This window comes from Pygocentrus nattereri, chromosome 26 (genome assembly GCF_015220715.1).
Source record: "Pygocentrus nattereri isolate fPygNat1 chromosome 26, fPygNat1.pri, whole genome shotgun sequence".
Lineage (NCBI taxonomy): Eukaryota > Metazoa > Chordata > Actinopteri > Characiformes > Serrasalmidae > Pygocentrus > Pygocentrus nattereri.
In genome coordinates, this window is record NC_051236.1 from 13,838,898 (window position 1) to 13,866,267 (window position 27,370).

General features: G+C 38.0%; 1 protein-coding gene across 1 annotated transcript in view; it reads left to right on the forward strand.

Moving 5' to 3' along the window:
* Nucleotides 1-27,370, forward strand: part of si:dkey-238f9.1 (chemokine-like protein TAFA-2) — a 131,987-nt gene that overhangs the window by 68,644 nt on the left and 35,973 nt on the right. The window contains exon 2 of the mRNA XM_017697766.2: nucleotides 15,874-15,986. Coding sequence (XP_017553255.1) covers nucleotides 15,875-15,986 — 112 coding nt within the window. The 5' untranslated portion in view covers nucleotide 15,874. The remainder of the gene's footprint in view (nucleotides 1-15,873; nucleotides 15,987-27,370) is intronic.

A 27,370-nucleotide genomic window follows, 5' to 3' on the forward strand; every position in this document is an offset into this window, starting at 1 on the left:
TGCGTGAGTCGAGTGAAGACTTGAAGGAGAAGCTCAAGGCTGCTGGCAGTTCTCTTTATGTCTGAGGTGGGTAAGAGAGGAGAAACGACCTTTGTCTTGTTTAAATGGAAGCAGCAACGAAGCTGAGTCTTTTTCCTCTCTGATGTAACAGGGCTACTATGTGTGGTCTTCTTACAGCTGTTATACGTTAAGCTATAAGTGTGGGTCATAAGTCATATGCAGTTATATATTACATAAAAGATAGCCAGATAACTCCTGTTGAAATAGAGAAACTAAAGAGCTTACTGTGATGGATAACCCAGCATGAAGGATCTGATTCTTTTTATTTCATATCATTCTTTGGTAATAAATTATTAATCAGCCAAGATTATTAATATGCCTTACCAAAAGACTAGAGCTTTTTTTTCTCTGAAGATCAGTCGCTTGCCAGGCAGCTCTGATTGCATGACTGTATTGACGTCAACTTGAAGTTCAATCCAGAGTCTTGTGGGCCAAAGAGGAGGCTACACTATCACATCTCCACATCCTATATATGTCAGACACAATCAGTAGTCTGCTAGATCTTGCACAGAATTTTAACATTGGCCTGTGCCTTATCTCTTGCACATTTCTCTCGTGCAATCCGAGAGCTTCTCTTTAATCTTCTTCATAAACGTGCACTACTTCTATCATATATCCACTGTCTGGTGTCACTCTGAGATTTCGAGTCTTTGTTCCTCTCAGTGTCTCTTTGTCTTGGTCTTAGGGAATTTTTCCTCCCACTACCACCTCGAGCTTGCTCATTTGGGGTGTGGATGCAGGACCCTGTAACGCTGCAATGTGCAACGTATTTAAAAACAGCTGTTTTTATTATTTATTTTTTTATGTAGCTTTCTACTATGAAATGATAGTGGGACTAAAATACTGAAAAACTGAAATACAAGCTACATTGATTCACTAAGAATAAGGTTACCAGAATTGTATAAGAGTATTCTACATTTGAATTGATATTACCCTGTTAATGTTAACTGATTTAAACATTTGAATGGATTTTTTATTGTAGATTTACCTGGCAAAATGATTTTTCCATTGAAAGGTTGAAACAACTGAAACAAGCAAAGAGGAATTGTATATTATTATAGCAATCAAATAATGAGAAATATTATACATATTAAGTAGATGTAAGATGATTGTAATTGCCAGAATATCATTTCAGCATTTTCCCTGAGTTTATGTTTCTCAAAATAATAATAAATAACATAATGCCCACAAAATGTATTTGAACACTTCAACCATTGTTGATGTAATGATGTTCTTTAGTTTATTTCATACAGTGGTTACCAAAATGATATTTTCTTCAGAGAAAAACACTTTTAGCACAACATCAGACTGACTGCAAATTCATTTTGTGGAGAAAGCCTGGAGAAGAATTCAACCAGACTGCCCTAAGAGCACTGGAAATGTCAAAGTCTGGGTCTTTGTAACAATGTCTGTTTTTCTTACAATGGTGTCAAAGGTTGGATCAGTGATGGGATTGTGAAGTGTACAAAACCATTTTGGATGCAAATTTTGGATGCAAATCCACCTGCAGATGTTTGCAAAGACACTACTCAAACCACAGAAGTGGATCTTTTAGCAGGATATCAATCTGAAACTCTGTCCATCTTTTGAAAGAATGCTTTTACAGTTACAGTTGTTTGGAATGGTTTGTTTCAATTAAATGCCATTTTGCCACTTTTAATTATCCAACAGTTATTTCCGCTGACACATTGTTGAACCGCTGCCATAGTTAAATGATAGACAGACTACTGTCTATCATTTTTCTTCCTGAAAGTGTCTTCAAGCATGATAAGCATGGAGAGTGTTGATTGGATGAGTAGCACTTTAGCTAGGTTTTTTTTTTTTTTTTTTTTTTTAACAATACTGTCATTTCACTGAGCACCCTTAGCATTTGGTTGGCAGCTAACCATTGATATTTCCCCACATACACAAACAGAAAATGACATTTATTGGATTTAACGGCAGACATTTTGTGTTTGTTTACTTGGTTGGATTTGGTTGGATATCCAGCAAGTTACTGCTAGCATTAAACCACATTTAATAAAATGTTCAACTGTTGTATAAAAGCAATTGAACACTGAAACTTGTCCATGATCCATAACATCACAGCTGTAATTTGGTCACAAATCATCACAGTTCAGCTCAGTGCCATAGCATTAGAAATGGGATATGCAACATTGTGTAGTGTTTATTTTAAAAAGTGCACTATAGTTTCTTATTAGTTTAAATGGAATTTTTGCCAGTGTTCTGTTAAGCTTGTCCAATATAGCAACAGTTACTACACAAGAATGTATTTGGATGGAGCATTGAAAGGTCAATTTGCTTTTTCAGTGTGAAAACAGAGTTTAGAATCAATACATTTAACCAAAAAAAGTGTAATTCAGAGCTTCTGTTGTTATCTTGCTGCAAAACAGTTCTGGACAGAAGGTTTGCAGTGCTGTGCTATGTACTTCAGAGAAAAGATGAGAACAATTTGTTCAATCTAAACTCGATTTAGCTCTTAACCAGTCCATTCTTTTTGCTTTATTTTCTCAAAATACTGCCTCGTTTGTTCGAGCTGTCCTGTGGACGAGGTGTTTCAGAGTGAAGAGTTCACTATTTGTAGAGAGTGTGTTTATAAAAAAGCCAAACCCCCCCCCCCCGAAAAACAAAGCCGCTTAATTTTCAGCCTGGACAGACACAATGTCAGTTGAGAAGTGAGAGCAAGGCCTGAAGATCCACTTAACATTGCTTTGATCATATTAGACCATCTGTAGCCCTTCTCATACTTTCAGTTTACGACAGATTTTCTCGTCCTTCTTCAGTGTATTCACCTTCGCTGAGTGAAATCTCACTTTGTGAGATTTTATGAGGCTTTATGAACGAAATATTGTACTGCTGAAAAATAAAAGAACTGTCTTTCTTGAATCCAACAACCATTATTAACGTTTTAAAATCAAACTTTAGGCAGTGTTTTTGGTCTGCTGCTTGATGTTCAAAAAGTGACCCATTCTTTCTGAGATTGCACAGAAAATGGGAGTAAATTGCAGCTGCTTGGATGTACGTATCCTCCACTCCTATGTAGCAGGCATACATGGCTGGACAGAGGGTGATCTGGATGTGCTGTAATTCTACACTCTTTTATGGCCCTGACATCTGAGGTTCTGACCTCAAATTAGTTCAGACAAACTCTGCTCTTGTGCTTGTGGCGGTGGTGGATGGACCCAAACCACTGCTTAACCTTTGGCTGTCTGAAAGTCTTGCTGTGGTAAACAAACAGACATGCACGCAGACACTCACACACGCACACACACACACACACACACACAGTGATAATGGTAAATTCTTGTAACTCATTTATTTATTTATTTATTTAACATGGCAAAAAATGGCTTGGAATTAAGCAAATTTCTGCAATAACATTGTGATTTTTCACTAGACAAAATTACTTTTAGAAATAGATGTTTAAAAATGTTTAGAAATAGGTTGAATTATCATATACATTTTTAAAGCAGTATAATTATGCCTAATATTAGACAAATATTTTACAGTGTACATCATATGAAAATGCCAGTTGCCCTTTACATTGTATGAACATTCCATTCCAGTAGAAAGGATCCAAAATCACTTAATTCTTAAAATCTTAATACTAAACTTTAGGGGTGTCACAATCCATCAATCTGTATCGATGCTTTGACCAAATAGCAAACAATCTGGTGTCATCGATGTGTTGCTTAAATATTAATACATGTGTGTTTACTTTTCCACCTCTTCCAACACTATAGGTATGACTCCTCTCTGTACACTGCTATACCGAAGGTGGCAGAATGTGGTGTATGTCTGCTGCAGTCCAACCAATAAAGCCTCGCTTGAGTGCTTGTATTCACATTAAAGCACCTAACGATACAGCAGCAATCTTCCAGTCATCTGATCAGTAGCAGCCAAGACAACAAAGTGTGGCACTCTCCTGTTGGTAACAAGCCATGTGGAAATATTTTGGTTTTAGAAAAAATAAATGACATACAGACAAGACCTTTGCCGTTTGTAAAGATTGTAAGTGTGTACTAAGACACCCAGGTAATACCACAGGCTTGTCAGCTCACCTGAAAAGGCAACACAGTGTTGAATCTGCTGGCTTGATTGTGTGGAATTTCATCATATTGTAGCATTGTAGAGGTTTCTCTAAAGAGCTCAGACAATTCATAGATGTGCTCCATAACTTGGCTTTACTGAATAATTCAGAAACAACAAACAGAAACAAAGGAAAACCCGTGCTCAGGCTCAGGCTAACACTTGGCTTTCACTACAAGCTGGCTAGGCTAGTCTGTTTACTCTTAGGCTCACACTGATTACCTCTGCACGCAGCCCTGCTTATCAAAATAAGAGTCCTCAGAACAAAAGGATAAATAATTGCTACTAAAATAATGACTAAACCGAAGTAACATAGAGCTCTGATGTAATAACAACATTTCATATTGACTGCAGACCCCAGTATTAAACCGAATTACATCGCAGAAAATTTTGAAGTACCGCAAATCATTAGATTGTTGGCTAAAAGAATCAGTGTAGGACTGCATTAAAACTTGTGATTTACACCCCTAATGACATTCAGGTTGTCAAAGATAATATTTCTAACACAACATGATAAATAATTAATGGCACTAATTTCTAACACCTAGTAGTCTGAAGTAGGCTGAAGCCCAGCTGCTTGTGCATAGTATGTTACAGTATGTTAGAAGCACTCTTGTTCTAACACATTTTAAAGAGTTTTTAAAGCAGCACTTTCCAAAGTTGTCCATTTTTATCACTGGCATGCAGTGAGAGCAACAGTGGCTGCATGAGAATTGGAAACTTCATTCAAGTTTAAAACATTTTTCTCTTCTCCATTACTGCTGCTGCCTGTCCCAGCCTGTGGCCAATCTCACAGTCCCTTTTCACATGAAGACCCATGTGAACAATACTTAACGATACTTAAACTCCTCCACATGGGGCAAGTCCTTCCCCCTCCCCACTGTATAGGAGGTGGGAAACAATTTTAAAAACAGCCGAAATAATCTGACAGTGAAGTAAGACATGACTATGCCTGTGCATGTGAGTTTGTGTGCTGTGTGTGTTGTGTGTATGTGTCGTGATGACCCCTAACGAGATGTTCTCTGACAGGTCATGCTGTGTGGTATTGGCCCGCGCTCATGAGGTGCCAGTCTCAGAGTTCATCAGGATGTTCCTCAGTTCCTAATGGCTTGATTCACCAATGACAGTGACATCTTCAGTCTTAATCCACTGCTTCTACATCCAGTGTTTCCAGACACATCAGGCAAAAGCTCCAGACATGTTGCTGCAGGGCTACTGAGCATGAACTGAGGACTAGTTGAGTATACATGAAGGCTGTTGAATTGCTCTGAAGTGGTAGGTTTTCCCACAGCAGCAGAGATTCAACACGAACTCACACTTCATCCACATTCAGAGGAGATCCAGCAGCTGCCCGTAGATGGAACTAATGAATTAAACCAGCACCATTTCTACTGCAACATTAGAAGAACTACAGTTTTAGTCATTACTGCTGGTAAACTTTCTAAAGGTAATCCTAAGGCAAAATGATTTATAGCTTTCTGTTTTGCATATTGTGCCACTGGCAACTAAATGCAACTTTGCAGAATTCAAATGAGAATTCAGTGAAGCTGTTGCTTCTGTAAAATAAGTTATTTTTGTAATGATATTCTTGCTTTTTCTTTATGGTTTGAGCAAGACAGGCTGGAATATACACAGTATCTTAAGTAATGAAATAAATGTGTGTGTGTGCGTGTTTGTGTGTGGGTGCGTGTGTGTGTTTGTGTGTGTGTGCATGAGTGTGTGTGTGTGTGTGTGTGTGTGTGTGTGTGTGTGTGTGTGTGTGTGTGTAGACAACCAACCTGAAGCTACTCCTCTTTCCTGTCTATCATAAGGTTTCACACCCCACCCTAGATGAGCTACAGTCAGTAACTATAAACCTACAAAAGGAACCAGTACAGCAGGTAAAATAGTTAATGAGTACTTTTTGGTGTTTCTGTTGGTTTATACAACCCTGTATATACGTCACTGAAGCATGTAACGTCAACTGTGGACCTTTGAATACACTCTTTGAACTAATTTCTCACTAAAATCCCCATCGTTTCACAAAGTAAACACAAAAACTTTCATCAGCTTTTGAAAATGCGTCATTCTGAGTGCATCATATTGGGTGTTATTAGGCAGTGCTGGGCAGACTGAATGAAAGTCTCCTTTGAAGTGTTTGACACTGTCAATGTCACACAGACAGGTCTTCTGTTAGCCTGCCAGGCTGACCATATGCTGTACTATTCATTTCTTCAAAACCCTGCCGTTGTGAAGTCCCACTTATGATGACGTTCAGCTGTTACAATGAAGTGTTTGGTCATTGTAAATGTCTTTGTGACAGTCTCATAGCAGTGTGGAAGTTGCATATAAAGCCTTTGCTCACTTCAGATTTCAGAGCGTCAGCCTGCAGATGAAATTCTTTGTATTCAAAAATGCCAAGCCTGTCTTGCATAAATGCTGTGAAGTCTGCATAGAATAGAGGCAGCCAGCAAATTCCTGCTTTCTACTCCCAGCACTAACTTGTCAGTGTCAATCACCGACTTGTGCTGTGGACCTTAAGGTCTACCTCAGGCATGCATGCATGAATGGCCTCTTCTTCTTCTGCCACTCCATCTATGCATCCCTCTGTACCAGGGTTTAACTGATGTGATATTGTTATAATTTTGTGATGGACAGTGATACCGATTTTAAACAGTTAAAAATTCCATTGACTGATAATTGTTTAATATCATCAAAAAGTACCTACACAAGGAGTTTTAGTTAAACAGCAATTTACTGGCTGACATGATTGTCAGTTGTTGACTATGAATGGTGAAATATATCAGTTTTAAATCGTCATGTTTCTTAAATTTGTATAAACAGTGCAAACTCATAAGACTTAAATAATATAAATATTTTTATTAGTTTTTATAGAGTTTTATAAAGAGTTTTATTGTTTTCTGTTTATTAGCTCTTATTTTTAAGATTTTTCATCGCTTCTGTCTAGACACTTAGTCTCACAGTACCATTATTTGAGTAGTTGATAATAATTTGAGTGAAATATTATGATTCTTGGTACCACTTCAGTACCACAGCAAAAGCAGAAATGTCATTAATCACAGTCCTTTATTTACAAACCACATTATTAAAACTGTTACACCATTAAAGCCATTCAGAAGCCAATCCACTAAGATTAAGGCCAGAGCAAACATTAACCAAACATTCTAAAACAGATACCAACTAGTAATATTCCAGAAACAGAACTGACAAGACCAGTTTACCAGAGTGAAATGAGGAGAGCAAATAGACTCTTAAAATTAAATATACTCTTAAAATTAAAGGTGCCAGAAAGGGTTCTGTACATGATGTCATAAAAGAGCTGCTTTTGGTTCCCTAAAGAACCTTTTAAATTATGTGGCTCTTCAGAGCGTAATCACTTTTATTAAAAAAAAAAAGAAGAAGAAGAAACTTTTTTAAGTTGACAACTTGTAAAAGTTCTATTTTTGAACCCCTAAATTGTTACAGAGCCTTTACATTACACTTTATCTTTTTCAGGTATGATTCTTTAGGGAGCCAAAAGAGGTTCTTTTATAGCATTGATACGAAACTTTGTGGCACCCTGATTTTTAAGAGTGATTTTTAACAATGGCGCAAGTTTTTGTTTGGTTTAGGTTTCTTTGGTATGAGTAAGCAGTCGTGGGCATTATGGCCAAGAATTTATATCATGGTGTGATTATAATTTCTGACAGTTTCTGTATATTTTATGGTATTTTTATTTTCAAATAAAACTATTTAAGACACTTAAGTAAATCTATTTGGTAGGTTGACACTGTATTATTATTATTATTATTATTATTATTATTATTATTATTATTATTGGATGTCCCATCACTATCCCATAACGAGAAGCATTTTTACAGCCAGAGTAAATCTAAAATATTTTTATTGCCCAAAATGCTAAAAATAAAATCTAGTGAGTCTAGAGTCTAGTCCATGTTAGGCTAAGGCTCACTCAAACCAGTCATTCTTTCATTTCTGCCACCTCACAAACAAAGTGAACTAGTTGAGATACAAAAGACTGGACAGCAGGAGGTGATTGAGAGACATTTTTCATTTGAAATGTAACTGAAACCTCCATGACTTTGCCTCTCAGCTAAAGAGTCTAACATTAGAGTGATTTGCACTGTTTACATGTTGCTTCAACTGAAAAAGAAACGAAAATCTGTGCCTTTTTTTTAAACCTAGAAATGAACAGTCCAGTCAGTCCAAAAAATCTTACTGACCATGTAAAAAGATATCCATGTGTCTTATCTCTTCGTGTTCAGATGAATCTCAGGTAGACTTGATCTACTCATTAGAAGTGTGATTAAGTTAATCAACTTTCACGTTAAAGCAAAAGGCGGACTTCAACTTTTCACTCAAATTGTGAATTTTGAAAAGAATGTAAAATAGAAGCATTTTCACTAGTGGTCTCAGACTTTTGGACCCCATTATACGTTTTTTATACATTTGTATTAAATGTAATAGAAGTGAACAGGAATCTAGAATAGAAATCTGTAAAAAGTCAATATTTATCTCACATGAGAGTTTGTTGTTTACAATATTAAGGCAAACAAACAGAGATTTGTCACGATACCGATAAATCGATGCTAATAAATCCTCTGAACTTCGATATTGACTGGTACTATCGGCAAACTGATATATCGACTGGACCCTACACCATATCGGCAGCGTTTCCTCCTTTTCTCCCTCCATCTATCCTTCCATCGCCCCCTCATCCATCTATCTTTCCATTCTTCCTTCTGCTTAGACAAGTTTTCTTGTCTCCTCCACCCCCGTGCTTTGATTCTCTGCTTTATGGAACAGATGTCTGGATCTGTGCTCGTTCGCTCGCGCGCCTGCATACTTGTGTGTCCGGTCCCTGAGGAAAGAGTGCCTTTACACACCTCTCTTCTTCCGCCTCTCCTACCCATCCACACACAGACACACACACACACACACACACACACACACACACACACACACACACACACACACACACACACATTCACACACACACAAACACACACACACACACACATATCCACACCCACACAAGCACAGGAAGGTCAAACAGTACTGGGCAGCCTGTGATGCTGTGATGCCACATGTATGAGATTAAAACACACCAGAGAGCCTCTCGAAGAAAGAAAGAGTGTGAGAGAAAGAGTTAGAGAGAGAGAGAAAGTGAGAGAAAGAGGGAGGAGAGAGGTTTGATGAGAGGAACAGAAATAAATATGTCAGACATCTTGCCATCTGTACTGGGGGCACTCCAAAGGGACTAATTAGGCGGCTGAGGCAGGTTGAGGCGCTCGCTTGAAAACGATGCACTCTTCCGGGGGAATCAGGTGGTGCAGTGCGAGTCTCCACTCATCACTGACTCACTCTTGCATGTTTAGGCGGTTTGCCGGAGTCCCCTTTTGCTCCTAACGCCCATTCTTCTTCTGAGAAAAGCCTCAGGATTTTGTATTTTTAACCCTGGCATACAGCAGCTTTGTCGTCCATTTCTTCTGCGTTTAAGCTTTCAAACAGGATGCAAGAAGATGATGAATCTTGAGGGCAGTTGTTTTACAAGAGTTTCCCTGAGGCTCATTTGTTTCAAGACTGAGTCATAGGCCTACTTCAGACCAACTGTCTTCTGTCCTGTGGTGGTAACGTTACAGTGTACACAAAGGACATACTGACAGCTTAAAGTCATAGTCGCGTAGAAGTTGCAATTAATGTAATAAAAAAGTTATGCTTGTTCATTTCTCACACAAGAGTCTTCTAATAAGTTCTAATAAGGTCTTACTGAACGTGTGAAATTCTAAGCTTTTTATTGTGATTTAAATTTGATGGAATGTTGTGTGTTGTTGTGTGTTTTGTTTTGCGGAAATTTAGATAAAATAAACATGCTTGCACTTCTGGTAAGAACCATATTTGTTTGGTGTGGTTTGGTAAAGTTACATATTTGCAACCTATACATTGTTTTTGTTTGCATGGCTAAAGCTTACTTTGTTAAGTTAGCCTGAAAGTCACTGTTACTGTAGCCTACTGGTGTTATTATGATCTATATGAAGTTTTGTAGTAGTTTTGAAGCTCTTCGATGGCACCACAACATCAGTTACCTAAGCCAGTGTTTATGGTTCATGAGGAAAGATGTTTTGCTGCAGCACAGCTTTATCAGTTTGTCAATGTGTATTTCAAGCTCCACTCTTGCTTCAGATGCTTCCTCTGTGAGAAGACAACTCAACACTATGGGTCTGAAAGGATGTATAGCTGTGAACAAACACACACACACCCACACCCACACACACACACACACACACACACATTCACACATTACCTCAGCTACTTATCTTTCTGGATCACAGGGGGTACTGGAGCCTATCCCAGTGGTCATTGTGCAGAAAGCATGAAAAAACCTGGACAGGCCACCAGTCCATTGCAGGGCTGTCAAGAAATAGTTACTGAGAAAAGGAACAGGAAATAAGGAGAAAAGTTGCTCTAGAACACTGAGATATGGAACAAGGTCTTTGGGAATGATGCATCTAATAATTAGACACTGTTGGAGGGTGAGAAACAGCAAATGCAACCGACTTCTAATACTGAACTTTGGAGGTGAGTACAAGATAAAATCTACCTAAAAGAATGGAAGGTGTAATAATAACCACTGAAATTTTTTATATTACATTTAGTTGTTGAGGATTTGAGGTGTAATTTTCTGTTAAAATATTTTTTTTCTTGCTGCGTACAAATGAATAATGGTTGGAAATTAAATACATTAAACAGCAGTCTTTGACTTATGTATTTACCTACTGGAGTCTTGTACAAATGATTTTTGCCTGTCCTGTGTACATCTCTGATGACCTCAGGTCAGTCATTCAGCCATTTCAGTCATTCCAGTTTTCCACTAAAGGACTTTACTTTAGAAACTGGTGAATGCACACTGACCCAAAGATTCTGTCTCTGAACTTTGGTTAGAGTCCAGAGAGCAGGTTATTATGGGCTGCCTCATGTAAAAAGAAAGTGCTGAAATGCAGCTTTAGGATAATTTGAATAAGAATATCATTATTATCCACAATGCTGTGCAATGAAACGGGTCCAGTGGCCCACTCTGCACATGACCTTTGCTGTTCTGGGCGTGCATCATCATAACCCAGTGACATCCGTTTCAGCAATATAAATCAGTGGACGTACAGTAGAGATGCATGGGCTGGCCGTAGGCGCATGTCAAGTGCTACATAACCAGCTGCTTAGCATGGGAACGCTAAAACATTATGGCTTGTTTGTTTTGCCCTTAAACCAAAACACATCCACTCATGAAGCTGCATGGTGTCCCTCTGCTGGAAAAAGAATGCTTTGACCACTCTGGCCACAGTTTACTCACATCTGTGTTAAATTAATAGGTGCTAGTCTTGTGGGTGCTGTCTGGGCTGCATTGGCTAACATCATCTGTCTTAAAAGCTTTAGGCGTTCCCCTTGCTTTGTGTGGTTAATGCATATTTGTGATTATTAAGACCCATTTTCAAACCCAAGCTAAGGGTCTAAGGGTCCTTCCATGAGAAATAGTTTCAGGCCCTTTGTTTCATGCATTTTGGTGACACTTAAGTGATCGGTAACTTGGCTGATGGAAGTACATGGGAATTTAGAGCCCAGGAAAAGAACAGATGAGACCAGAGGACACTGAGACCTGGAATAAAAAGGAAGATTGCTAGTATTGAGCTATGTATTTCAATAATGCTTTTCAAAATTCTAATACTTATTAGCATGTGAGGATTACCCATTCTGTTCTTATTAGAAGATAAACTAAATCTAGACTAATTATGATGAAGCATTGTACATGTTTATGCATGTGTATTATATAGAAATACAGGAAAAGAAAAAGTAAAATAAATAAATAAACAGACTTTGGACAATGAAGGGCCCTGTGCAGGGTGATGTACGATTGTAGGCTTATGTTTTTTAGGTGATATCACTCATGTTAGGAGGCTCACTTGTCAGTAAGAGAGGAATACATTTGAAAACATGTTTTGCTTTACAAAAATTGGAAAAGGAAGTCATTTTTACATTGTCAGGTGTATAACAGGGCCTGTCGTATCAGATGAGCTAATGAGCTAACTCTGGGGCAAAATGGTGCCCTGCTGTAAGCTGTTGTTGCCTTCTGCCACATAGGTTCTTTTCTCCTCAGTGGAGGATGAGCCATGTCAGTTTAGCAGAGAATTATGTTTTCTTTGTTTTTAGGCATAGCTAACAGGACTGGTGATTGGATAACCAAATACTTGAGGACCCATGCATGTCTTTAATCAAGACTGCTTAGTTGGCCACATTAAAATCCTTTGCTGGATAAAATACAAAGCTGCTAACTTTATAATGGAGCTTCCTATGGTGTATATAAGGTGTATACAACTTAGTGACTGTGTTTCTGATATCTGTTTATGATATGTCTTTCAATCGTTATAATCTGTATGTACTTGTCTGAGGCCAGATTGCTTTACCTGTCTGCAAATAGAAAGATTTAGTTTTAAACAGATATACAGGCGAAGACCATCATCATCATTGTCATCGGACCACCATCATCACTGACCCTGAATAGGCTTATTCAACCATACTTACCTGCTTCAAAGAACAAATTGAATCTTTGCCCAATAAGTCTTTACTTCAAAGCACATTCTGGGACAACAACAACAACAACAATAGTGATAATAATAATAATAATGAATAACATCTGTAGAACCAGTACGTCTGTATGTGTGCACATGGTAAGATGTATGGACATTTCAAGTTTATTTCAGACTTAAGAATTAAAGTGACTGTGGCTTTTGTTTGTGGAAGATACAGAAACAAAAGGAAAGATCTAAATGGTGAGTTTGTGTATTAAATATAGCTGAAATATTGAATATAGGTGTTGATAATAATTCCTATTGCTCATAGTGTTGTTATAATTCATGGTCTTCACATCTTCCAGGTCCTTTTATTTAAAAAACGTTTTCAAATGAATGTGATTCATTTAATCAGCCTTTATTATTTCAATTTGTTGAAAGCGAACATGCAGTAATTGGAACGGATTCATTCTTTTACAATTATTAAATGTTTCTTTTGTACTGAATGGTAATTTATAGATCATTAGTGACACAGAGAATTGCAGCCACTGTTTACCAGAATATTTGAATATAAAAAAGGAATACAGGTTTTATAAGTGTTGAAAGTATTCAGTGCTAGCCAGAACCACATTTAGCTGCCATACATGACACTGCTAAAGGGATTTTAAAGAGTTTGTTTGTTGCTTGGTCATAGATTAAACAGCCTTAATCAGGAACTGTTTTGAAGGTAATTCGAGCAAGGACGTGGTTAGAGAATTTGTAAAACATCTTACTTCTACCTTAAAACAAAATCATGTGTAATTCTCTCTAAGTGTTGCATTTTACTTGTACTTGCATCCTTAATTGGATTTTAGAGGATAGCGTTCAACTGCCTTTCAAATTGAAGTCACTGTAACATCCTGATTCATTGTGATAATGAGTCAGGAAACAAAACACTAAATGCTAAATGGATTGAAAATTGTTGCTCTTCATTTATAAAGCCAAGATCACACAGAAGCCCATTTACCTCTTGCTTGTTATTTTCCAGCTTCTGAGACTGCAGTTTGTTCACAGGAGAGACATAATTTGCTAGATTTAATATTTTTGACACTATTGAAGCAAATGGCAGCGTGAAATGTATCTGCCATTTCAACTATGTACAATACCTTACCACTCAAAATAAAGAAATCATTTTCTTGAATAATAACTGGATTAAAATAATAGAAACTTGACAGTAAAATATATTTTTAGACATTTTATTTATTATTTCAAGTATTCTGAAAACAAGAAGCCATTTACGGATGTTAAATGATATTAAATGAAAAGGGATATGCTTTTTTTATACTAAGATTATCTACTTAATGATTAATTTTTCATGAAATTATCCGACTTGAGATTTGATTACTGCCCTGAAGCGTTTTGGATATTACATTTATTCTAAGATCATTCTTAATTTTCTTAACTTCTTATTTCTTTTAGGTTTCCTACAGATATCAAATATCCTTGTACAAATACAAGCATCAGCTTCAAAGAATATTTTTATGTTCAAATAATGTAGAAAAATAAAAATCGAGATGTTTTTCTTTAGGCAGCAACAAATGTAGAGTACTGTGAAAATGTCTGAGACCACCATTCATTTCAGAATGGCTGTTGAGTACATATTGAGTGTCATTTTTCAAGAGATATTTCTAAGTATAGTCAAAGGAAAAGGAAGTCAAAGGAAAGTAAGTAAAAACTAGAGATTAAAAAACTATTAAAACATACAGGGATTGGGCTCATAACAAGTGTGCAATACCTAGTAGACCACCAAAACCCTCCCCATCAGATAACCCGTTCTTACAGTACAAATAACAATAACCAGTACAGAAGACGCCTCTAAAAACAGACAAAAAAGAAGAAAATGTACAAGGTAAGTAAAGAAGCTGCTGGTGTTCACCCCAGAGTCCAGATCTGAAAGCAATTTAAAGTGGGAATACTTTCAGAAACGCAGCCAAATGTTTGATATGTAAATATATCTACTTTCAGTGCCATTTTAACTGGAAATTAAATAAATGAAAGGTGGTCTCAGACTTTTGCACAGCACTGTATCTGAATCAGAATTATTTTACATTACAATATTACACATGCATTTTATTATTGCATTATATTAAAACTATGTGGACTTTTAAGCTGAACCGACCATATATGTGAAATGGGGTGAAAAGGCGTCAGTAAGTTCACTATAAATCACTCATTCATTCCAGCTTAAGATGCTAATGTTTGTATTTTGAATCTTTTGAGACAGGATTAGGATGCTTTAAAGATTAGAGAAAATGACACTCTCTTCTCTGAAAAATGCCTAATAGCAGAAAAAGCTCTTTATGCATGCAGCACTCTTTTTTATTGTCCTGTCTTGCACACAAACAGCTATCATGAGGCCATACTGTTATTAAAAAAACAACAGATCTGATTCAGTGGATCAAGGAGTGCTTAATCACAACCTTTTATTGCTTGAATTATTTAGACACTGCATGTTTTTCTGCAAGTTTTTTTTGTTCTTTAGCGACAGAGCCAGTGGGAGCTGCAGAGCTGCTCTTACTGCTAAACATATGCAGAAAATCCTCACAAGTCCCCGCCAAACAAGGAGACACTGAGCTCGATGCATGAAACCAATCTTTGTGCTAATTTGATAAGATATGCTGGCAAAGGCTTTGAAAGGATGGCTGCGATTTTGAGATTGTTTTCCCCCCTTACGAGTGGAACACAAGCTTGGCCCGGCAGCAAGATGAGTCTCTGATTGCTTTTGTGTGTTCGAGTCTCTCTGGACCCCTCACAAAGATAGAGGGGGGAATTACTGGCCAACAGCCTTTGATAGTATATCAAGATTACTGTGTTTGCTAGCCAAGAGGAGACCACCAAAACAGGGAGGGATCTTGTCACCGGCTAACGCGTTTGAAGAATGGCTGACTCAGAGGCTGATATTTGAGAACGTACAGTAAATGATTGATGGAATCCCTGACAGCAGCGAGGCCAAATGATCCTGTGTTTCTCCGCTTGTGGAGCTCCTTGCTACTTTTGTTAGCACTGGCTCTGTGCATGTATGTGTATTTGACCTGTGCTCTAGAGTGCAACCATGACCTGACCATCTGTGTGTGTGTTTTTTTCTGTAATGGATCTAACTTTGTATGTTTGCATATGTGTGTAGGATGCGGGAGAGGGAGCTGCGGAGCGTGGGTAGGAGAGTGCTACTGCTTGGCGTGTGTCTGCTGTCTTTGTGGGGGCAGCTGAGCCTGGCCTCCTCACACCGTAGCCACATTGGTGAGTCACACATACACGCACATCCTCATACTGCTTAATAACAGCATCACTGCTAATTAGCATTAAGGCACCAAGCTTACTGGTGAGCTGCAACTCAAAGAGTATTGGTTCAATCCCAGAAAACTGACCCAGCGCTTGTGTACTTGAAATGTCTTTTCACTTCCACAAGCTCATTTAACCTCTGCTTAACCTATGTTGGCCCTGGGGTCCTCCTACATGGCACACCTGTCCAGTCAGCTCCCTCCCCAACCCAACTGCACTGCCAAAACAACATCACAGAAGATCTGCTTTTCAATGGATGAGTTTTCAAGCAACCTTTTTGTAAACAAAGAATATTTTAAAAGATTAGAGAAGCGCCACATAATGTAAATGTTCAGTTAGTCTAATTAACACAAAAATGTGCCTATTTCTACCTTTTAATCTACTCTTCTCCATTAATCACATGATATTCCAGCACTGTCATGGCATTCACTCGATATGTAAAGAACATGATCTCACAAAGCTGAAAAAAAAATTAACAATTTTGTTTGACTCACATACTACAATTTTGAACACATGAATAGGAATACAGTGGTGCTTGAAAGTTTGTGAATCTTTTAGAATTTTCTATATTTCTGTATAAATATGACCTAAAACATCTTCAGATTTTCATGCAAGTCCTAAAAGTAGATCAAGAGAACCCAGTTAAACAAATGACACAAAAATATTATACTTGGTCATTTGTTTATTGAGGGAAATGATCCAATATTACATATTTGTGAGTGGCAAAAGTATGTGAACCTGTAGGATTAGCAGTTATTTGAAGGTGAAATTAGAGTCAGATGTTTTCAGTCAGTGGGATGACAATCAGGTGTGAGTGGGCACTCTGTTTTATTTAAAGAACAGGGATCTATCAAAGTCTGCTCTTCACAACACGATTATGGAAGTGTATCATGGCCCGAGCAAAGGAGATTTCTGAGGACCTCAGAAAAAGAGTTATTGATGCTCATTAGGCTGGAAAAGGTTACAAAACCATCTCTAAAGAGTTTGGACTCCACCAATCCACAGTCAGACAGATTGTGTACAAATGGAGGAAATTCAAAACCATTGTTTCCCTCCCCAGGAGTGGTCGACCAACAAAGATCACTCCAAGAGCAAGGCGTATAATAGTCGTCAAGGTCACAAAGGACCCCAGGGTAACTTCTAAGCAACTGAAGGCCTCTCTCACACTGGCTAATGTTAATGTTCATGAGTCCACCATCAGGAGAACACTGAACAACAATGGTGTGCATGGCAGAGTTGCAAGAAGAGAGCCACTGCTCTAGAAAAAGAACATTGCTGCTCGTCTGCAGTTTGCTAAAGATCACGTGGACAAGCCAGAAGGCTATTGATAGAATGTTTTGTGGACGGATGAGACCAAAATAGAACTTTTTGGTTTACATGAAAAGTGCATTCCTGCATAAGAACCTTTTCCCATCTGTGAAACATGGTGGTGGTAGTATCATGGTTTGGGCCTGTTTTGCTGCATCTGGGCCAGGACGGCTTGCCATCATTGATGGAACAATGAATTCTGAATTATATCAGAGAATTCTAAAGGAAAATATCAGGACATCTGTCCATGAACTGAATCTCAAGAGAAGGTGGGTCGTGTAGCAAGACAATGACCCTAAGCACACAAGTCGTTCTACCAAAGAATGGTTAAAGAAGAATAAAGTTAATGTTTTGGAATGGCCTGACATTAATCCTTTTGAAATGTTGTGGAAAGACCCGAAGCAAGCAGTTAATATGAGGAAACCCAACAACATCCCAGAGTTGAAGCTGTTCTGTTATGGGGGAATGGGCTGAAATTCCTCCAAGCCAGTATTCAGGACTGATCAACAGTTACCAGAAACTTTTAGTTGCAGTTATTGCTGCACTGGGGGGTCACACCAGATACTGAAAGTAAAGGTTCACATACTTTTGCCACTCACAAATAGGTAATATTGGATCATTTCCCTCAAGAAACAAATGACCAAGTATAATATTTTTGTGTCATTTGTTTAACTGGGTTCTCTTTATCTACTTTTAGGACTTGTGTGAAAATCTGATGATGTTTTAGGTCATATTTATGCAGAAATGTAGAAAATTCTAAAGGGTTCACAAACTTTCAAGCACCACTGTACACTTCAATGGCTGAATGAGCTTGCTCCAAAATAATCAGTGTGTCCAACAATAAGGGAAACCTTAAACTTCTATGCAGTAATAAAAAACATGGTCACACGCAGAGAGCACTGCATATGATACATTTTACCATGTGCAGTGTGCCTACGACCCTGACGGAGAAGCGGCTTAGAAAATGGATGGATGGATGGGATGTGCAGTGTGGGCCTGTACATGCTGCAACTCCTGTAGCAGGATTTAAATGGGTTTAAGGGACCCACGGAAAAAATGGAATTTTTGTGATAGCTGGAGAAAACATAAAAACCTGCCCAGGAGATTCTCACATCCCAAATTGGCGATAGAAATATACCACCATAAAGCTAAAGGCATATTAGCTTTATGCCAGCCAATCAACAACAACAAATACAGCATCTCAATGTATGCCTCTGTAAGGTTCAAGGACTAACAAAAGTAATTGCCAAGTGTTGCAGAAGCACGATCATTTTGACTATAAATGAAAGACCCAAATATTTCAGAACTGGATGTCTTGGTTTCATTTCATGGACAGCAGACCATAAAACCATTATAGAGAAGGGCCTTATGTCCTTATTTCAACACACAGTACTGTGTAAAAGTTTTAAGCTCCCAGCAAATTATATTTAAAAAGCTGTTTGTGCAGTAAGTGTGCTCAGGAAAAAGCTAATATGAGGGTAACTACAAAAAACATTAATACAAGTTGTGTCTTTATCCAAGTAATTGTGTTCATTTAGCACTTTCCAGAACTTTGCTCAGCCCAGGAATAGTTTCTTGGACACCCTCAATGTTTGACTTTTTACGTGGCTGAAGTCAGATTTGATTGTTTGAATTTTCCTGTTCGACTTTAAATGGCATCTGAGGTGCCAAAGTGTAACCGCTGCACCATTTAAGGTGGAACATGCAAATTAGGATGAGAAGCTGGTGAAAGAGAAGTGACTTCAGCTTCGGGACTTTTTAGTGTTTGACAGTTTCTTGTTGCAGATTAAATGTACCAGCTGAGTGTTTATAAATGCAAATAAGTCATTTTGTATTCAAATGATTGATGTTTATCTTTAATATTTCTCTTTGTCTTTTCGTCAGTCACTAGCTAAGCAAGGTTGTCTGCATTGCTATGGTAACTAGCAGTCTGCTAATCTTCAGGGTTAAAAGGTGAATTAGCAGTTATACATAATACAACTCCATCTTTTAAACTGCTTATTGTTAAACTGTGTTAGTACAATCAGCAGAGCTTTATATTACTCCAATAGAGGATTATTACAATTTTAAAAAAGCAAAATTATAAAAATATAATTCTGCTATGTGACTGCAACAGGGCAGTAAAAGAGTCCTGCCCCTGGGCTAATCAGTCCTTCGTAAAGGTAAATCAGGTGAGCTTGTGATGGAATTTCACAATCCATATGATGGATGGGGGATCGAGGAGAAATGTGAAACCGAAGCTGTGTTCTTTTAACCATTGCATAAGATGCCAAACTACTTTTCTGAGACATTTGCATTTGTTAATTTGTATTTACTCCAGTGCAATATAATGTCTCTTTTTACAGAAAAAATACACTTAATGCTGAACTGTATGGTTTGCCTAAAGTACCCAAGACTTTTACACATTACTGTATTCACTCTTAGCAAAAAGGATTCTGTATAGTACCTAAAACATTTCTGTGACTTGCAACCCATTTTGCTGCTTTCTTAAAATAACTAAAGAGAAGGTTTCCCCTAGAACCTTTAGGTTTTATAAGGAACTAAAGAACTGCGGATTTTCTTCTATTTAGAGTGTAGATGTGCATCACAACCTCTATTGATGATTTCCAAAAAAAAATAAGAAAGGTTTTAGGACAGTGCGGTGTTTGTGTAGTTCCTGTATGTCCTTATAAGAATTGGGTCCATTGACCATGGCTGCAGCGGTCATCGCTGCCGGAGGAGAGGTGCCAAATTCATCAGCAAGATTTCAGTGATGGAGTGAGAGAGGAAAAGAGAGAGAAAGTGAGTGAGAGCGCCAACCCTGGGCTAAAGGTGGAAGCTGTGACTTCACATTGCAGTAATGAGAGGCATCCACACGGGAAACAGTGGCAAGATGTTGGCCTGAAGTGGTAAAATAATGTTTGAAGAATTAAACCCAGGGCAACATAGGCTAGACGACAGCATACACAAATCCTCCATTGCTTGGCTACATGTATTTTACCTAGGCCTTTCTTCTGTCTTTGGATCTCTTGCCATGAGGCCTAGCGAAACCCGTCGGGGACAGGAGAAAGAGGCAGTGCCAATTAATCTCCCCTTCACGAGCCAAAGGGCAGCTCTAAATAAAATCGCCCAGCGTTTTAAGAGCAGCGACAAAGATAGCAACAGGTTAGGAGGGCCCATCTTTCTCCCGGTAGAGGTGTATGTGCTGGCTTGGCAATAGAGTGGGTGATTGATTATGGCGAGGACCCCCAATCAGTCAGCCCTCGGCGGGCCAAGAGAGCTGCTTTCCAGACTGCCTGAGCTCCTGTGCTCTGGGCTAACACACAGCTAATCACATATTTAGTCCCAGTAGCTCTTTGAGGTCAGGCCAAGGTGTGCCCAATAAACAAACCTCTTTAGCCCCACTAGCTAAGAGAGCCGAGGGCATGCTGCTGCTCAGGCACTTCAAACTCCCTCAAGTAACCTTAAGAGAGCACAGATCAACCTAATAACACCAGAGCGTCCACAGCAACGCCAGGACTCATTAGCCAGTCATGAGGGAAGGAAAGAGATGGAGTGAGGGGTGGAAGGAGTGGGAAAGAGCTTGGTAGGTGCTGAAAGTGAGCATAGAATGGAAAGTTTTAGTGCTTGAAATGATAAAACAAAATCAATTCCTCTTAATAAATGATACAGAATTACAATTTCAATCCTAAATGATATTTTATGTGGCCTCCTCCACATGTATCAGTTCTGAAAGAACTTTGTCGTGCAGCGGAGTTAACTGGTGCTATTAAAGACAAAAGTTCCTAAATGGTTCTTGCTGTGTCTTTGATTCTTTAAACATCAAAACCAAAGACAAATTTGTTTTTCTGTAATTTTAATCAATATGTGCTTTTGCTCACCTTGAAAATATCTTATGAGTTTTGATTATGTCACCGGTGGATGGATAAAACTAATATTAACCAATATTATCATGGTCTAACACCCCTCACTGCCACCTCCATTTATCATCCTTAAAACTGTGCTTCATGGTATGGAATGACGTGATTTTGCTAATTCACACTGACTTTAAGTAGGGTCCATTAAAAACTTAGGCAGGGAAAACAAAAGTGGTTATTCTGTGGCATCACAACAAAGAAGAATTTTGTCATTTGACAACTTTATATGGACAAAATTGTTCTGCAAACCCAAAAACAAGAACTTGGCAGCTCATTTCTAATTCCTCATGAGTACAGGTCATATTACAAGCGAAAAAGAAATGCTTTGAACCTATAAAGTGGTGCTTTATCACTGCTTCTTTTTCACAGCTCTTAATACAGAGTCTAGAGTTCTTTAAATGCCTTTTTGTAATTGCTGTCTTTGCACAATTCTTCCAACAGCAAAGAATTTTTCAACAAGTAAAAAGAATATTACAGCAGCATGCCGAACTACAGAAGCCCATCAAGACCCCTTTAGGAGAGTATATGAAGTGTGATGATTTTAATATTACTCAATAGATAATTAGAAACCGAAGAGATGATCTGTCTGTGTTGATATGATCAAAATGCTCCTGTTTTTCTTCTCAGAAAGATGCATTTGCAGGTTATTAGTGCACAGCAATCAAGCATTTTCTGATTTGTTAGTCATTCGCCAGAGGGAGAGCTGCTGGAATGCAGGGTGAAATAAAAGAGGCGTGAAAAACACATTGCAGGAGCTGATTATCAGATGCAACCTGACAGCTGCTGTCTTTTCTGCAGACAGAGTACTTAAACGAATGCCCTTTTTTGGTCAAACTTACCAGTGTAATTTGTGTGCTTCAGGAAACATCCACTGTTATTAGAATTAAGCACAACTGGTGCTATAGCAAGTGTGTCCTGGTAACACACGGCTTTCTTTTCATTGCAATTAGGATGCAAATGATATTTTGATTTTTGGCAATACACATTTATGGAGAGTAGATTTTGGGCAATTAGAGCTCAAATTATTGACTCAAATAATTGCTCATTATATGTAGATGCTGTCATAACAAAGCCTGACTTATTTTTTATTTATTTACAGCATGTGAAAACACCTGCTGCATTTTATATCATGCATATAGTTCATGATAAATGGAGCAATAGAGTAAGTCCAAACGTAGTTGAGAAATATGTCCATTTTCAGCAAATAAACAGTAATTTTGCCGTAATTTTTTTTTAAACTTTTTTTTACTTAGAAAAAGTCTGAGACCACTGGTGAAAATGCCTCTAATTTGCATTCCTTTGTAATTTACCACAATTTTTCATTACAATAACAATTGGAGTGAAAATTAAAATATTTTTTCCCTTTTGCTTTAATGACAGCATGTGCTCGAGCTGCATGGATAGGTTTGTACAAAAGCCTCTGATCAGTAGATCAAATCCACTTGAAAGCTGTCTGAACATGTGTTTCAATAGTAGGAATAAGGAAAAAAAAAACTGAACTTTCTATACAAAGGCATGGACATGGGCAGTTTCAGAAATGTGCTTTAATCTCAATGGTGCCCAAGGGATAGTGCAGAATTCCAAATATTTTGTATTCCTAATTCCTAATATTTTAGCTGTCATAACTTTTGATTGTATGAAATTTTCAAGATTCTAAAGTTTTGGTTACCAGATGTTCAGCATGGTGTCAGACATTTGGACTGTATATATATATATATATATATATATATATATATATATATATATATATATATATACAACCCAAATATCTAATAAGGTGCTTTGTATCACATTGATTTCAACATCTTGCCTATCACATTAAACACACTGAAGCACATTTTCGATTGGGAATCCATTGGTCTAATATTTACCAGTAATGATGAGATTAGTCTAGCATTAAGTGTCTTACAGATATTTGGGTTATTCCTGACTTTTGAAGTTTTGAACTTTTGTCCTTGGCATCGCATCTATAAAGTTATGTCAGATGAGCTCATGTATAGTAACTTACATCACTGCTGGTCTGGCAGTGACTTTTGTGTTGTGAACAGTAGGTCCCTATGTCTACAGGGGAACAGAGCATGCATCAGTGCACAAATGCTTTGTTCGTCAGAATGCACAACTAGAGAAAGACAAAGAGGAGAGAGAGTGAGAGAGAGATGTCAGCATTAGGACATTGACATTTTGGTGTCTGAAGGGCAGGTCACTCTCTCCTTTGGGAAATGAAGTCACGTGCTCCGGTTCCCACAGTAGATGAGGCCAGAACTACTGCATGACATTTGGAGAGCAGGTGGATGACAAGATGGAGGACAGAGATACAGCCAGAGAGAGAGGGAGATAGGGAATTAAGAGAACAATATTTGATGGCCAGTAGCTGAGCACACAGGTTCACAGGCCTTTGTTGTTTATGACTTGCTGTCACAAGATTAGCAATGGCTTATTCTGTGTCCCAGAATGTCTTTGAGACTGTTTTCTTTAAAATTGCGCATTTCTTGTCCTGATGGATGGTGCTTATATTTAGGGAAGTGAAATATGATTCATTTGGATGTTCAAGTTTGTGTAAGTGTTCATTGATATTGAATGGGAAACAACCACAAAAGAAAAAGAAAGAAAGAAAAAAATAATGCTTTGGCTGAAAATAAGGTTGGTCTGTAGGCTTACTTTTTTAGGTGACAGCACTGGTATTGCACAAAAATATAGCAACACACCGAGGAACAAGTGTCACCTTGGATGCTGATGAGGACTGATTATCTTCTATACAAGGTATTTTGTCCTTAGGGGATGATGTGTGAACATGTTATTTGTCAGAGAAATCTACTTTCACTGCTTCTGGACCTTGCTAATATCAGCGAGAATGCTTAGCCTAGTTAGTGATACAGTCACGCTATCTCTGCCTTCAACCACATCCTTTATAACACGTCTTTGTCAACGCATTCACATTCAGGCACTCATGTTTTTTAGTAGCAAACGATAACAACATACTCGCAAACTCAAGCATAATCATTGTGTTTAAAAGAATTATTAGCCTGTAAATTGTCTTTGTCTTGAAACTGCATGAATACACAGAATACTAGCAGTTCAAACAGCTCCAGAACCCTTGCACATCTCCAGCTGAAACCCTTTCTGTGTTCCTACTATCACTGCAAGAGTTTCTTTATTTTAGTTCACATAAATAGCACTAAGGTGGTCATAAAGCTGGGGCAAATGCTTTCAGCATGATCTGTGTCCTTATGTTTTACATATTTGACATGTGATGTGATATTTGGAATGAGCAATATTTGGAACAAGTGCCATTTGTCATGGGTGACATTTGCCTACAGTGTAATTCGAGCTGACTGATATAGTAGAAGTGATAAGAGTCTTTAGGGCACAGTTTGAGCTGCAATAGCTTGTGAACATCAACTGTATGGAAGAAAAACATTACTTCGAATGAGTGCTAAGACATTAAAGGATACAGCACTGCCAATGCTGAAAGCTCATATGTTAATTCACTTTTTTTTCATTTAAGGAGGACGAACATATTTCTAGCAGTGCTCAAGATAACTGCACAAATATACGTGATTTTGTAAGGTGACTGGACCACCTAGCAACAGCCATAGCACTATAATCGCCTGTTCTATCTTGGTCTTTCTGATTTTAATCACTGTGAGAAAGCCACAACCATTTAACATGCTGCTTTTAGCCTGTCTGGCTAACTCATCTGGCCTTGTGAGCAGTCTAATCGCTAATCAGACCTACAGGCTATTCTTCATTATTAGCCTATCATTATTATCCATTGAGACATACAGCCGGATGGCCTGCGACTCTAAGCAATGAGGGCTTTTCAGTTTTGGACGAGAATAAGAAGGCGGGGGGGGTCATAACGATTTTTACTGATGGAAGCAATTAGCAGAGAATCGCTGACAGCAGTGGAGTGGTTGCCGCTGAGAACAGAATGCCAGCAGTCTGCTGTCAGGAAGCCTTTCTAGGCCCTGACTGCAGCACATACACTTACATGTGGTCTGGGGCACAAGAATTTTGTCATGGCTTTGTAGAATGCTCGCCAGGATTATCCGTGCTAATTAGCTGTTTGCCAATGGATGTGTTCGTTTCCTTTTGTTTGAAGTTTAAAGTTTCCTTGTGGCTTGTATGTTGTGACCTCAGTCATTAGGCTAAACCCATTCTCTTATAATTTTCTTACAATGGAAATATTGCTCTGAGAGAGAACAAAGTAATTGCTTTTAATGCTAAGAAATGAAAAAAGGGCCATTGAGGATCCTACATAAAATGCCTCTTAACTGTACCATTGTAAGCCTTGTTGAGTTTTTGAAAGCAGCTATAATTCTGTCAGAGATGGATAGAGAAGTGGTGAATTACATTTTCCTTAATGAAACAACCCAGAGATATTTTTTCTCTGAACGAAATAAAATCAATTTCTTTCATTATTTTACATTTTGACAGTGAATTGATGACCTTGGGCTAGATCTAGTTTTCATCCGCATAATATTATGCCACCTTAAAAAGGTGCACAAAAAAGGTGCATAAAAAGCAGCACAAGGACGTCACACTCTGAGTTAATGTGTGAATTGCAAATAATTAAAAAAAATATATTTTTGGCTTCTAGGCCTTCGGTGAAGACCCGTTGATTTCTGGACACCATTTGATTTATTCAATAGAGTATTTCAATTCTGCAAGTATTACAGTACCACTCTTGGTTCATTGTTAAGTATAGGATGGAAACAAAATGCTTAAATTCTTGAGACACTCAACAGAAAATTAGCTAGTCGTGACTAATATATAACTATATATACATATAGGTAAGCAATCTATTGGTTAGGACTTCAAGAGCTGAAGAGAAGGCCTAATGCATTAGATGAACTATCAGCGTACTTATAAAGTGACAGAGGAATCAACCAGTAATGTTTGATTTCCAATAGGTGGGACCAATTTTGTGAGAAAAAACGTCGCTCTAGGTTTTCCAGAATGCTTAGAGTGACTGACTGAGTATGGGTAGCTGCCTAATTAGAGGCTTGTTAGAACAGAAAACGGCAGCGGCAGCTCTTTACCAGAGCTCACTACTGAAAGAATCACTGTGAAACTGCTGCAAGCTAAAATACATGCTAATATATCTGCCACAAGTGACAAATAAAATGTGTAACGTATTGTAGAAGCTTCAGATGTCATTGTTTAATTTGGAACTGACTTTTTTAAAGTTTCCATTCCACCTTAAACACTGGAACAGTTACATTCTGGTACATAAATGCATATAAAATGTAACTACTGCACTGTTTAAGGTGGAATAGAAAATTCAAAACGTCAACCTTGTCAGAAACAGTTCAAGCAAATCAAATGACTTCTACAATTCTATATAGACATGAACAATAGTAAGCATTAGTCAGCATTATTGCTGAGGTGTTTTTTTTTCTGATATTTATGTCTGTGATTGAAGGCCTTAGTTGGTTCCCAACAAACTACATAACATTATACACTTCAAATATGTTTAATCTAGAATCATTACTAGCTTGATAGCTATTATTCTGGCCATAGCTGCTTCACTTACTTGTGTTATTGTATATATAAAGGGAGGTAGATGGGAATACGGAACTACAGCATTGTAACAAGTGTGGAGTAATAAAATAGTCCCAGGAGAATTATAAGATTGCGTACATGCTGTTCTTTATCAGGTTGTGCCATACGATGAAAATAATAGCACAACTGTTCAAGAATATTGCATTGCAGCATTAGCAGTATATTAGAGGTTCTAAAAGCAATTTTGCTGTCACACTTTATATGTCCTTTGGAGGGCTGTGGGAGGTGGAGTGTGTGCTGTATTTTTGCTTTTTGTTTTGTGGAAAGAGTTAGAGAGTTCTTTTTGTGTTAAAGGAGTTACACTGTTACACTGATCAGTCATGTCGGCATGTGGTGGAGGTATTATCTGTGGAGGCTGAGGAGTAATTTAAAACACACAGTACTGTCCAAAAGTCAGAGACCACCCTGCTTGTATTTAATTTCCAGTTAAGTACAAGTTAGCAAAAACATATATTTAACAGACAGTTACACAAAAGCCAAAAGAACTTTTTCATCTATTACCATCTTTTGCTTTTGTTACAGCTTCTGTTCTTTTCAGGAAACCTGCTTTCAGTTTTTCAAACAAATCTGCAG